At 32.7% G+C, this 14,709-nt stretch overlaps 2 protein-coding genes across 6 annotated transcripts in view; one reads left to right on the forward strand and one right to left on the reverse strand.

Annotated features, from left to right (window-relative positions):
• Window positions 1-651: 651 nt before the first annotated feature.
• LOC144469566 (FYVE, RhoGEF and PH domain-containing protein 4) lies at window positions 652-3,272 on the reverse strand. 2 transcript variants are annotated; one of them, XM_078179992.1, is made up of 8 exons: window positions 2,856-3,272; window positions 2,659-2,789; window positions 2,347-2,568; window positions 2,082-2,268; window positions 1,585-1,997; window positions 1,357-1,494; window positions 1,085-1,249; window positions 652-1,013 (listed from the first exon to the last, which is right to left on the reverse strand). In XM_078179992.1, the coding sequence occupies exons 1-8, from the start codon at window positions 2,950-2,952 to the stop codon at window positions 846-848; spliced, it is 1,521 nt and encodes a 506-aa protein (XP_078036118.1). In that variant the 5' UTR covers window positions 2,953-3,272; the 3' UTR covers window positions 652-845. The 2 variants fall into 2 exon arrangements, with proteins under 2 accessions (XP_078036118.1, XP_078036117.1); XM_078179991.1 differs by having other exon boundaries at window positions 1,085-1,252.
• A 1,607-nt stretch (window positions 3,273-4,879) lies between these two features.
• LOC144469264 (membralin) overlaps window positions 4,880-14,709 on the forward strand; it is a 137,385-nt gene continuing 127,555 nt past the window's right edge. For 3 of the 4 annotated variants that reach the window (XM_078179318.1, XM_078179319.1, XM_078179322.1), the window contains exons 1-8: window positions 4,880-5,037; window positions 5,992-6,418; window positions 6,514-6,749; window positions 6,824-7,049; window positions 8,067-8,205; window positions 8,324-8,558; window positions 8,650-8,740; window positions 13,128-13,185. In XM_078179318.1, coding sequence (XP_078035444.1) covers window positions 6,143-6,418; window positions 6,514-6,749; window positions 6,824-7,049; window positions 8,067-8,205; window positions 8,324-8,558; window positions 8,650-8,740; window positions 13,128-13,185 — 1,261 coding nt within the window. In that variant the 5' untranslated portion in view covers window positions 4,880-5,037; window positions 5,992-6,142. The remainder of the gene's footprint in view (window positions 5,038-5,991; window positions 6,419-6,513; window positions 6,750-6,823; window positions 7,050-8,066; window positions 8,206-8,323; window positions 8,559-8,649; window positions 8,741-13,127; window positions 13,186-14,709) is intronic. The other variant, XM_078179321.1, reaches the window with a different exon arrangement.

Below are 14,709 nucleotides of genomic sequence, written 5' to 3' on the forward strand. Positions count from 1 at the left end.
ACTACTCAAATAAAAAAATATAAAGAAAGTAAGAATGTTTCAATTAATATATAAAGGAATAATCGTATTATCAAATTGTTATATTCAATTTAAAACATACCTATATAGTAGCAGACATTTCGATCGACAGAATTGAAGAACTTCCGCTAATGCTTAGCGGAAAAAAGTCATTAATATTATTCTATTTTAGTTTCAGGTTAATTATACGAATATAATATCCATTATACAACTTGAATAAAATATTGTCTATATATCGTGAAATATCATAAAAAAACATTGCCAATAAGTAAAATATACAGGGTGAGCATAGTTTAATCGATTATACTGTACTATAACTTTTGCCACACCCTGTATGAAATACTAGGAAAGATAAAAAAGATAACGAAATTTCCTTAATATTCTTAATTAATAAGGGGATAATTGTTAGCTTATAAAGAATTGTAAAAATATAATGTAATTTTAAGCACGATGTTAGATACATTAAATTTGGAACGTAAATAGAAGAAGGTAGTACATACACGATTTTTGTAATCATTTTGATTTGGCGCTAAGTATAAATAGTAAGGTAATATGCTTTTGTTAATGGCATAATACAGGGACAATAAAAGTAAGAAGTTTTTAGTTTCTTGAAAGAAACAAATTTTGATTAAAACGAGCTGTTAGAATAAATAATGCTAATTTTACATTACTGTGCAAATATTTATATAATTTACTGTTAATGCTTTGAGTAAGTGGATCATCTTTATCTTTATCTTCAAAATGTTTCTGATAGGAAATTGGTAAATATACATAATCAAATCAATTGCTTCCTTATGACATCATTTGTTGTATCACACTTAACTTTATTATCTAAATCTCAACAATTCTTTTAATGAAGATCCAACAGATGAAAAGAATTCGGTGACAGTTTTAAATGTTGATGTAGTTTGTTGTTCGAAATTCGAAGATGCAACCGGAGATAAATATGACGTAGCATTTTCTACAGAATGTTTATTTTCTCTGCTTTCAAAATTCTGTAAGAAATGTGAGTAAATAAATAATGCCTGTGTTCATCCTTTAGAAACTTAGTAATATTGGAACTTACACAATTAATATTTTGTAAACAGGGTTCAACATATTCTGGGTCAGTACTGGTCCGTAATCTCTTAAACTTTCTTAATAATACGAAACAATTATTTTCTAAATGGGTACCTCCATCTGGTTCGCTATCTTTTTTGAAATACATAATCCTTGATGCATCTAAATTGACCTGCTAATAACAAGAATGAAGTTATGTACAAAATTTATATTTGAATCTGTTTAAAAATAGAAAGTAGTACAAAGGACATGTTTCAATGAAGGAATAATGATATCAACCTCAGTTTCTCCATTCAATCTTTTCCTTTTACCAGTAGCTACTGGTATATTTTCAGATGGAAATAAATTAAGATTATTATGCCTCAATGGTTTCCTTGAACTACTATCTTTCCGTAAAGTCTGTCTACATTCTGCATACTTTAATAGATAGTATTTTATTATTAATACATAGATCTATAAGTTTAATGTAATAAAAAATTAAAATAATATTAAAATTGTACTTAATACCTTTTTTATAGAATTTTGTACTGCTTCTATCCACAAATTGCTATCATCCTTCTCAGAATAAAGTAAGAGTGTTTCATTTAAGCATGTGACACGAAACAATCCATCACCCAAAACACATTCAATTTTACATTTATTTAATGGTAAAACACAACAAACAGTTAATGAGTTTTCTGGATCCCCTTTGCAATATAATAAAGTGTCACTAAGAAGAACAAAATATCTTCTGTATGCAGAATTTCCTCGCCTAGACACTCTCATTAATGCTCCTTGTTTAATTAATTTTCTACCAGGTTTAACCAGATTAATTGGGTTTGTAATACATTTTTGAAGTTTTAATAACTTTTGTGCTTCTTCATGTTCTTCGACTAAGGCATTTATATGTCTTGCTGCTTTCTCCACTTCTACTAAGCATACTACAAAGTTTATTTGATATATATTATTAAATATCTGTAGAATATAATTATACAGAAGCAATTTAGTTTGTATCTTATACTTACCTTGTAAAAGATTATATTCTTTATGTTTACTGGGTGTATGTTGTAGGACTTCTTGTAAAAGTAGTTTATATCTAGGTACTCTTTGTATTGGTGTAATTAATAATGAAGGTAATTTTCTGCCAACTTCTGGTCTTGATTCTTGTTTACTAATAAAATCTTTGAATCCACAGTCATTCTCTTGTTTTGTCTAAAAACAATATTTCCTAGTCAGTATAGAGTACATAAAAATAATTTATAATAAAATAAATTTCAAATAACAAACTACCTGCAGCAAAGATAAAATTTGTTCAAAATCGTAAGCATAAACAGAATATAATTTAAAAAATGGTGCAAGTTTATGAAATGCACCAGCAATATTCTGTGGATCTTGCTTTAATTCCTTTACTAGTTCTCCACTTACATTATATAATGTTTTTATGTTTTCAGACAATGTTGAAAGTAAAATGTGGTCTAACAACTCTTTTTTAATCATGGGTTGTACAAAGAACTGAAAGAATATAATTTTAATTAAATTATATAAATAATTGTAAGCATAGGTCATTGCTTTTCAATGTGTACAAGTACAAATAAATCAAACCTCCATTAAGATTTCTAATTGTCGTAAATAAGTAAGTTCCGTTGTTAAAATTTCTTGAATTGCTTGACATCTTAAATTCTTTTCCTTTTCTTCTAAGTACTTCTGATTACATTCGTTTAGACTATTAAGTACTGGAAACATACATATTAAATTTCATGTTTCAAAATTATAGTACATGAATAAGTAATGTACCATACCTTTCATTCGACTTCTCATACTTAACACATTTCTGTTACTTATAATTGCTTTTAATTCACAACTGAGTGGTGTTTGTGGTGATACTGGCGAATTCATAATTTTCTGCAGTATTATTAACTTGTAGAAAGCTGAAATATGTTTTGTAAATATGTTACAGTTATTGTTTTAATATATGTATTATATATTAAGTCATAAGCGCATTTCAGTATCCAACACTAGTATGTATCTGTATAAAAACATGCAAAAATATATGTAATACATAGCATAATAATGTTTTCGTCATACATGAAAGTACATAATACTTTCACAATTGAATGTGATAGAACAATATCACATTAGATAGAACAGCACTGTCTACAATTGTTTCCCGGGAAACCGGGAGACAATCCCCACCATCATCCACCGACGGCGATGCTAGCGGTGCGTATCGGTAACGACTCTCTATTAGCGAGTGCAGTACAGTATTGGGTCCTACTTCTGCATACCTCCAGGCCGTAGCTCGATCTGTTAACGAGGGTTAATCAAGAAATTTTTTTGCTCTGATAAGTTAGCAATTTACTGGTGAGGCAGTGCTGTCCTCACAGTAAAAGAAAAAGAAAGAAAACAGCGAGTGAGCAAGAGAGCAGTAAATCAGCACAACTGATGTGGAACAAGTCACACCGACGAACGATGTAGCTTGTCTCACTCTATCGTGCTGACCTTTTTCGACAATTTGTCGGTGAGACTTCTTCGGCATTTGTAACATTGTCTTTCTTCAGCGAATTCGCCCGATGAACCTAGAACCCTACATGTGCTCCGCAGCTAGTAGAAGACCAACGATTTCTGAGACAAAGAAACAATGTCTCGTAAAAAGCGGATAATCCTGCTGGTACAATGGTGACGGTATCGTTTAGTATCAAAAGTATAATGTTGCGCGCATTCGCGTCTGCGAACGCGGGAACTGAGGGGCTCCTCGGGGGATCGATTTGAACTGTGTTTTTGAACCGTTCTAATAAAGTTCGAATCGAATCCTTGGAGCCATATCAGTGGCTGATTGTCGGGCGATTCGCGACCTACCCGAAGGAGAACAACAGTTAAGCGTTATTTATTACGGGGTTACTTTTCAAGGCATTGGGTTACATATTAAGACGTATTTTATTAAGGCGTTAGTAACTAAGCAAAAATTATTGTTATGTGCAGTCATAATTGAGTGTGCAATCACAGCAACCTTCACGTGGTGAGACTTGGGCAATCGATGAGAATTTTCGATTTCCAATCAGTCGTAGATTGAAAGAAACTGCGATCGTTCAACAACTAATTTGAAATTAATAATTACATAGAGCTAATGGCTGTGAAGTACTGTTGGGAAAAAATGGATTTTTAAGTAGAAAATAGACGAAAAATTAGACTTCGCAAATATGTTATTGAGGATCCTATGAGGAAAAGAATTGTATTATTTGAAGCTTCTTTAAAAATCGAATTTCGCGCCGCGTGCCTGTGAAGGCGCGCCAACCGAATGGATGCGCGAAAAGAGAAAGATGGCAAGTACGATAGAGTGAGACAAGCTAGATCGGACATCGGTGTGACATGTTTCACAGTAGTGTGCTGATTTCATGCTTTCTTGCTCACTCACTGTTTTCCCTCTTTTTTTGTTACTACGAGGGCAGCACTGTCTAGCCAGTAAATTGACAACCAATCAAAGCAATGAGAATTTCTATATTAATCCTCGCTAACGGATCGAGCTGCGTTCTGAAGGTGGAGTAGGATCCAGTAGTGTATGATGGAAAAGTCTGAGGTACGTCATACATTCTAAATAGATAGTTCTAAGTGGATATTGTTATTTCGCGACGTTTCACTTAGATTGAAAATGACTGCATTTGTAAATAAATTCTAGTATCATTACTGTGTAGTTGTTCAACATTAAATCTCCATTTAAAAATTAGGACGAAATAGAGATTTTCAGTCAACAGTTTATAGCATTTTCTAGCGTTATAAAGTTGGTTGTTTGTCGAAGCTAGGGACTAAATATACGTGTTCCGGAATATCAAAACGTATGATGATGAAGTGACAATTTGACGAGAATCGAATTTCTTATTACTTACCACCTGTATTTTCACGAATTTGTTATTATCTTTAGTGACATCCAGAGGAACTATATTGTTGAAATACAGCATCAAATTTATTGTTCCGCTTTAAATCAAGGTACGATATAGCTGATTTGTCTTAAAAATTCGTCAGCGGTCCGTGTCAGCTGTGAAATGTCATGTCCGGGTTTTGATGATTTATTAAAAACGAAATATATGCATAGAAAAATCTAGAATAAACAATGTTTTTTCTAAATCTCTTTATAATAAGTAAATAATATTTTAAATTATTTAATTACGTAACAAAATATATTATTGCTACACAAACTATTCCTTTTATGTGTTAGTTATTTGTTTACAATGTGTACGCTTAATAAACAGTAGGTTTTGTGTGTAATTATAAAATCTTATTAGTGTATTTGAAAGTTATTATCAGTTTATAGTGAGAATTATAATTGTCAGATAGGTTATGGTCCATTAAATGGCTGTATTACAGGTTATGTTCCACGTTGGTTATGATTATGTTCATAATTTATTATATGAAATTTATGCTGCCTGTTTTATAAAAATTAATATTTCACTTCCGCTTCTTACTAATGTTAAAATATGAGATGCTAGAGAATTTTGTAGTCTTTTTTTCTCGTACATTAAAGACAAATTATTTATGTTGAAAATACTGCTGTTAAACTGAAACTGTAGGTTTTGAAATATTGTATATATTACTTCTGTACATATATTGTAGTTTAAATGTACATTAATTATAACATGATTCGCATAATTAAATTCATAACTATTATGTTTATAAAAAAAAACTTTAGTCTATGATATCCTTTTTTTATTAAATACAAATATAGCTTTGATTACAAATTGAAATCAACTAAGGTAAGGGATAAAGGAATGTATGAAATACGAGAGTACATGCTATTTTTCTATTTATGTATATCTTTACTTTCCCATGAGGTTAAAAATGTGCAATATAGTAAAAAAGCAAATGTTATGGCAATACTTATGAATGTCTTTATGTGTTAGGTTGCAATAACTTTATATTGTATAACCATCTGTTTTGTTTCAGAATACCTTTAAAAAACTATTTGGAACTGGAAACAAACAAGTATATCATGTGTACTATATTTTTTAAAAGATATAATACATGAGGTTTGCATGGGAGCAACCTGTTAAATAAACTATCATCTATTGAAAATAAATATTATATAATATTTAAAATGCCACAAGCTGATGGTGGTACCATACCAGCAACAAATAATCAGAACGGTGCATTTGTACATAATAACCATAATATTGGTGGTGACACAACTCGAAGAACTTTAAATAATAATAACATGAATAATAATAATATAAGAAATAATAACAATCAAAACCCATTAGTTAATGTACGAGACAGATTATTTCATGCAATATTTATCAAAGCAGCATTAACTTATGCAAGAACATTTCCAAGGCCTGTCAGACGTTTGATAGAATTTATAGTTTTGTTAAAGGTTAATTGTCTTTCATTTATTCTATTAATTTTATAAATACATAAATAATATTATAGTAATACAGTTATTATATAATTATATATTGTGCATTTCAGGCTATATTAGCATTTTTCGTGTTGGCTTATATTCATATAGTATTTTCACGTGCACCAATTAATTGTTTAGAACATATAAGAGATGATTGGCCACGGGATGGCATATTGAGAGTTGAAATACTTAGAAATGGAGGAGAAGATTATAGTATAGAAAAAAGCTATGCAAAGGAAGAGAAACTGAGGCAAGAAAAAGTTGATCATTTAATTAATGCTTTGGGCATATTACCTACAGATGGGTAAGAACCAATTTGTTATCATATATACTAATTGTTTTCATCATTTCATGAATGTCTAAATATTTTGTTAATAGGTTTATTAATATTGAATCATCTGCCGTTGATGAAGATATAGATGCTGTTAAACTATTTGATGACGAGTATCACGACACTTTAACATTATTCGAGAAAGAAACAGTTATCAAAAGTACTACCGTTTCTGGTGAACCACAAGATCCAAATTCAAGTGTAAGTAATACAACAACAGGTCCTCCATATTCAACAATACTTTGGAATGAAGTAGATACAAACAATAAGCAAGTAGGTACCAATAATTGAACAAATTTCAGATAATTTACTGTTACTTTTCAAATTATTCGAAAAATTTTTGATCCATTATTTGTATATTTGATGAAAGGAAATTACTCTAACCAGGTTTACAGACCTTTTCTTATTTCTGCTTGGACCCTTACGGGCTTACTTCTGAGAATGATAGGAAACGAGACACTCTAGAAGTGTTAAGATACTATTAGATTAATAATACTAAGATACTATAATAAATAATTTATTCGTATACTAATTGCTTAACTGCGACGTATAAATTATTTTGTTTTTATTGTATTTAAACTAGTTCTTGTGAGAAAAAGTAGATTACCTATGACTCGATTTGAAATAACACTTGTACCTATACTACAGTTTATTTTGATGGAGGATACTAAAAATATATTTACATTAGAAAAGTTCTACTAGTTGTGGCCCTTGAAATCAATAAAGTGTTTCTTAATTTTTATTTTTCATAGAAGTTATATAAATACGAAGAAAGATAACAATATTCATATAATAGATTAGTACTCCTCACGCTTTAAAAATTCTCTGCACATTGAACATAGTTTTTCAAGATATTGTTTATTAAACGAGATCTAGTAGAATAATGAGAAGTATGCAAAATCCGAATCTTTTTGAAAAATTTGCAAAGTCTAATTTTTAATTACATGTGAATCTTGAAAACTAGTGAGTCTACATAAAAAGAAGGTGAGGAATCTATGCAGTGATATTTGTTCATATTAAAAGATAAACAAAGTTCTAGCAAGTTTCATCAAGTAAAATCATCCTAATCTTTCATTTGTCATACACATTCGACTTTAGAATTGTTTTACTAGTTATAAGATATTCTGTATATGTGTTCAGAATCTATGTTGCTGTTTGGTTCTACAGTGTCTCGACTATTGCATGCGGCGATTAAGAACAAAATTAACAAATCTATCGAAGCGTTACTATTTTTATATTGTCTCGATCCATTATTTTTTATTTTGATGTTACTTCTTTTACAAATTTCAGACGTCAGACGAGAAAATAATACAATTAATAAGTGCATTAAATAATACTGGAGCAGAAGACGTAAATAAATCGAACACAGAAGATATTATCCAGCCTTTAAAGGAACAGAACTCTGAAGCTGATAAAGCATCTAGATCAGGTAAAATGGAACTGTAATAGTTAGGAATCTTCAGAAGAAATTTTGTTTATTTATTTATAATAAGGATGATAGTATTTTAATATCGCACAATATTTTTAAAATCTATTTATGTTTTTAGATGATGGTTATATTGTAGAATATTCACTTGAATATGGTTTCTTGAGATTATCACCTGCTGCCAGGCAAAGATTAAAGATTCCTGTAAAGATTGTTACTTTGGATCCCGTCAATGATAAATGTTTTGGTGACGCTTTCTCAAGATTAATACTCGATGAATTCTTGGGATATGATGATTTGTTAATGGCGAGTATTAAGACTTTAGCGGAGCACGAAGACAATAATGGTTTTTTAAGGTACAGAATTTATAAAATAACAAAACATCACACGTGTTTCTATATTTTATATTTGATAAAGTTCATAGATTTGATCCTTTGCTTTTTACAGAAACGTTGTAACCGGAGAACATTATCGGTTTGTAAGCATGTGGATGGCTAGGACTTCCTATCTTGCTGCATTCTTCATCATGTTAGTGTTTGTAAGTACATATATATTTTCAATTACATGCAATACTTGTACTATCATCGCAATTTACAATTAGACATTTATTTTCTTGCATTCATTGATTACATCATTTATTGTGATTTAGAAAATAGCATTTTTATGGTTATATTAGAAAATATTGCTTTTCTTTTGATCAGTTAACCGCCCGTCTCGTAAAAATGAATAGAACTGTATTTTTTCACTTTGGCAAAAAAGTTTGTATGGTTCCTTGACGGAAGAAAGAAAAGAATTACAATATCAAGAAATGCATGAACTTTTTGGCTAACCTAATATTACAAATTATGCATCAGAGTATTAGATGCAGTAGTAGGGATAAATTTGGAAAGCTCCGAGCGTGCAAGTTAGATTCAGTTTCATGCGCTACATGTTTTTGATCCGGATATATTCTTCCCCGTCGAGGGGATGGTATCATACATATCCACGCGACAAAATGGTACGTGTAAAAGGATACGGCAATCAATTCAAAGTAACGTGCTGAGGTAGTCTGCGTTAGACCCTCCCAACCCCTGCGTCCTCAAGTTCTGCGATCCCTTTGGAGTTGAACCGGTGGGTATAAATCAACGTTATTAGGGGCATCGTATTCGTTACAGAGGCCCCAAGACGGTAATTTCGTATCAAATTGTCTCCAAATAAGTTGCACTGTTACGTTGTTAGTCAAGATAATGATTGCCAGCCTTTTCCAATCGGTGAAGTCCGAAAGCGTCGGCGTGCGTCGCGTTGAAACGCGAATCGATCTTCTCTAATTAGCGCAACAACGATTTATTTAAAAGTTCTAGGATTAAAACGTCGCTTTTATAATTTAAATTTGATCCAGTGGAGCATGTGGCGGCAGAGACGTATTGCCTGCTCGCAGTACTTAACCGTCACTCATTCTTATATTACATTGTCTTGATGGTAGTCCCTTGTCTAACCAAGATCAGTTCTTTGTGCAGGTAAACCTTGTTCAAAACTAATTTCACATGTCCTTCAGATGGTTCTCGATTATCCGGTCCTCCAATATTTATTTCAAATCATGTTCCCCCGGGCTTACAAGGAGGACCCGGGGGTATAGTATTTTCTACTGTAGTCAGTATTTTCTACTGTTCAAATACGTTTCACATGCAAATTGCTCAGTCTAAGGTGATCCCAAAACAACAGTATTTATTCTACAAGTAGGCAGGTTCTCTACTAGCAGGCTTGTGACGAAATTCCACCTATTTTTGCTTTTTCCTCTGAGTCGTTTACTTAAAACGGAGACCCTGAATAACGGTTAACTTTTGCTGTATAATCAAAGACATAATTATGTCAGTGCATTATCCCAAGCCACGTACCAACGTAAACAGCGCGAATGCCAGATGGCTCGTGAAATTTCGGGGTATTCCCCGGGTGTTAGGTAGTGATTGGATCATACACGGACCAACGAATAGCTTCGCTCGTGTTTAATGGGTTCACACCGTCAGAACAAATGAGTAATACTACATGCCACTAACCATGATTCAAATGCAATGCATTGTACGCCAAGCTACATCTAGTCCATATCTATGTATTCACGGCAGATATAGTGAACAGCCAATTACTCCATGCATGAGTAATTTTACCAGAAGAAACGCTGGAATATATTGAACGGTGTGTGTGTGTGTGTGTGTGTGTGTGTATATATGAGAGAGGAGAGTGTGGGGGGTGAAGAGTGACAGAGAAAGGAACCGAGCAGAGATATATTATTTATTAATCCGAGTTAAATATTCGAGCGAAACACATCAAGCCGGCCGCGATTCGTTGATTTTTACAATCCCGGACACGAACGAATCCTTCAAATTTCGATGCACGCTAGATTACATCGCGGTTCATTTTAAATTCAAACATGCACATGTACACGGGGAGTTAGTTACAGCCGTCCATCGTGACGCAACGTTCGCTGCGTCATGATTACGTTGATTGGTCTCGTTACGTTCGCGAATCGCGGTTCTGCGGGTACGGTATCGTTCTCGGATGAAAGGAGCGGTTTTGTTCGCGCCGGTTAATTCTTGCGCCCCGCGGCGAACAAGAATTAGCAAATTGATCGAGCCCCAATTGAATTCTTGTCGGATTCCGGCGATTCAACTTCGTCGACAATTATCGTTACCCGGTATTTTGAATTAAATACGTTGTTACTCTTTCGTCGAGTTTCCGCTTAATATCGCGCGCACAGAGAACCTCGGGAGCGCTTTGAATGCATCTGCTTGTAGTCGGGCGGGGAGAGGCGGAGGGGTTGGGGTTTGGAGCTTGGGTTTGGGGGACGGGCGGCGGTAGGCGAACCCCGTGCAACAACACGTGAATGTTACTACGATGCTTGGAGTGCCACCTGGAACCACCCTCGGTCAACCCTCCGTAAAGTCACGTGTATGGTACTGTCGTTATCCGCGTACTACCCCGTATCTCCTGCGTCATGTGCACACGACATCGGCCGCTCTGTTCCAATACAATTCGGCCTGCAACACTATTCTCCTTCTCTTCTCTGGCCCTACCGGTCGACCTTTTTTTATTCATCGAACTGTTCTTTCCCTTGCCTCTGCACGCAGAATGTTTTCCACGACCCGTATCGAATACCATGAGAATTGCTTTTGGATACTTATCGATGTAACTGTGATTCTACTTCGAGCGGATATTCTAGTGCAAATGACGTTTTTCTTGAATTTTCTTTAAGATTTTTTTTATAGAGAAACTACATCACGTTCCGTTACCACATTTTCTACGTTTATTGAAAGAAAATGTAAAGATAAGAAAGTAAAAATAGTGGCATTGGCTACTTTGAAACGTAGATTCACAATTTACGTTAAGATTTTTAACGTAAAAGCACCTATTGTGAAACACTTATCAGGAGAAATAAGATTATCATCGATTTTATTATTGTTCTACTATACTACTGTCCGATATGTCGATATTTCTCGATAATGTAACGAACTTTGAAATACTTTTGTAATACGAATAAAAAATAGTACGAGTAAAATAGATTTAATTCTTATGACGTATCTACATAGGAAATAAAATTAGCCCGCGATTTCATAACGAAAACTCAAAAAGTCGCTTGCGTTAAGGGGTTAAATGAGATCGCTTGTTTCAGTGCATTGCGGGCTATTTTTTGTGCCACCATTCTCCTTGCAAATAACACCGGCGCATCTGCAAAGCACGATTAAACGGTTCCGTTGCTAAGGTCGCTCATTGCAAATAAATAGTAAATTATCGACGGGGGTGTCAGGTGCTAGTTCAATCCGAACCGATCGCAATTCAATTGCACTATTCGCTCCCAACCAAATAGCCGTGTGCGCACCGCACGATTCGCAATTTATCTCGTAACGTATCTTTATTGTAATCCCCTTTTTATCAAAAGAACATATTTTCATTTATGCTGGGTTCTGATTCGCGTGGCTCAACGACCGGATAATTTCTATGAATATTGCATTTCCGTTCGCTTGTATTTCGGATCGTAATTCTGATGAAAAAAAATTTGAAGGTTCGAAGAAATTACGTACCTTTTCATTTTTTTCTATTGTTCTATATCAATGCAGGAATATATTTACTAATAAGTTGGTTTAAAATTAGAAAAACTATAGAATAGAATAATTAACAGAAAAATACCGAAACTGAAAACATCGATTACTAGACAATTCTTAGGCTTCTTTACGCTTCGATTTTCAGAATAATTTTGCCGCCCCTTTCAACGGACGAAAACTGTTAGCCGATCTTCGTTGTTTAAATTGTTATTATAGATTAGAAAATATATCTTAGATTTTGAGATAAAATAGTCCCGAGTAGAGGGTTAACTGTGGTTGAATATCCGTTGGGAGAGTGTAGATACATCGGGTGTGTATTGTTTATTTCTTTATTATTTTTAACTTTATTTGAGATATTATTTCAAATAACATGTCACATTATTTCATAATTATTTGCATGGTTGCGATCACGTTTTAAATAACTGATAGAACAGCGTTTGAATGCAACGGATTTAATTTTAATATACATAACGAATGAACTTTTAATAATATAAAATAGAATTATTAAAAGAAGAAATGATTTTCTCAGTGATTTTAATTCGTGTATAAGCCATTAAAGTTTATATTTGTCATTAATTGTCAATTTATGTCAAGGTTATGTTTGTCATTTTGACCGGATTGGTAGTTTTTTTCTAATGTTAATAGAGATCGTCAAAGGGTTCGTTAAATTTTTATTAAAAATTTACCATAATTTAAAGTTTTTATTTGAATTCCTATTGAAATATATCATTTTAAAGGGCCAGTTGAAGATAGTTACTCAATTCTATTAAAGTTTAGTTCATATAAATGGAGTTTGTTTAAACGAAATTCTATTGTAATGTTTACTGTAACATAAAATTATTTGTTTTCCAGACTATTTCCATTTCGATGTTGCTGCGGTATTCACATCATCAGATTTTCGTGTTTATCGGTAAGTGACTGTAAATATGACTGTTATATTATATAAAAATAGCTTGCACTGTACGGTCATGTGCATATAATAGCATTGAACTTCGTGTTACGTCCATTGTCATTGTACTAATACAGGAGGATTTTTCTATTTATACGTTATATTGCAAGTACCAATATTCCTGAGTTTCGTTTTCAAAATACGTTCGTGTTTTGTCGACGAGTGTTATTTTATTTTTATTAATCTGTGAGCAAATAACAATTTAATTACACGTTACGATCTGAAATTGTGGAGTTATTTATAGATTTGTTATTTTTCTGCTTATATTAATTTTTCTTGATTCGAGGATCGATCGTTAAAATATACGAATATTTAGAATTTTATGTAACTTATCATTTAATACAAAAAAAAAACAATACGCGTTGATCGGATTACAATTTATTTAATCTGTTCCGAAATGTTTTATATTGCGAAAAATCCGTGTCTGATTTTCTAATATCACCTTATTTTCATTCTTTCAAAATCTAACTGCAGATTGTCCTCGGTCAGAAAAATATAATTTAATAATTACGTATACCACTATGTTCTGTAAACTCTCCTCTATTCAATGATCATAAAGAGAGTTTTCTAAATATTTAATTGATTAAATAAAAAAAAATTCTTTATTCTACGAGCAAAACAATGTAATAGTTTTTCATGCAATACTTGAGTAAAAGTAGAGCAGCAATATTCGTTTAAAATTCGCCTTCTAGGTGTTGCTTGTTTTTATAAATAGAAGATTGGCGTCCATCAGGGATTCAATTTGTTTTTGTTAGTCGTATTATTACTAGACTGCGGATTTTATGGATTTATGGAAAAATCCTTACACTATCTTTTATTTATTAAAACCATTAAGAGAGTTAAGACACTTTTGTTTAACTCTTCTATTGTACAGCTGATGCACAAGGATTATTTCATTTATTATTCTGACGCTACAGTTTACCATCTCAGAAATAGGCACGATATTACAGATCGATTAAAACGATTCGTGATATCTCTTGTCAAAATCATAAGGTTTGAACACTATTTCTAGATCAGGAGAGTGTAATAACATTTTTCAAATTGAATCAAATGTATTTCGAGAAGGGAAGAGAGACAGGGATAGATACTGATTTTGAAAGAAGTTATTACGTTATATTACGTTATATTGATCTTTGATTTCAAAAGAATTGTTAGAGAACTACTACATGTAACAATTAAGGTTGACTTTTGGTTATTTTGATAATGCATTATCGAAGACTGTCTGTTTTCCAAATTTTGCACACATCAATTTTTTGCCAAATGCCAGAGTTTAGAGATTCAAGACCACAAAAAGTCAAAAGTCGAAACATGAAGCCCGCCCTAGTCATCCAAAAAATATTTCAAACAATCGAAAAGTCCAATCAGATTTACCACTGCCAATTGTCATGAGTCGCAACACACAAGTTGTGACTGATCTGTCTCGTGCTTAACACTTTAACGACCGCACGTCTACGCAGTCAAACGTCGCCAGCCGCCGATATTTGC

Source organism: Augochlora pura, chromosome 4 (assembly GCF_028453695.1).
Source record: "Augochlora pura isolate Apur16 chromosome 4, APUR_v2.2.1, whole genome shotgun sequence".
Classification (NCBI taxonomy): Eukaryota; Metazoa; Arthropoda; class Insecta; order Hymenoptera; family Halictidae; genus Augochlora; species Augochlora pura.

Coding starts and splice junctions, on each gene's coding strand:
- LOC144469566 (XM_078179991.1), bottom strand. CDS start 2,952: ATGAATTCGCCAGTATCACCACAAACACCACTCAGTTGTGAATTAAAA. Junction 2,569..2,658: donor AATTAGAAATCTTAATGGAG/GTTTGATTTATT, acceptor ATATTCTTTCAG/TTCTTTGTACAACCCATGAT. Junction 1,014..1,084: donor GTTTACAAAATATTAATTGT/GTAAGTTCCAAT, acceptor CATTTCTTACAG/AATTTTGAAAGCAGAGAAAA.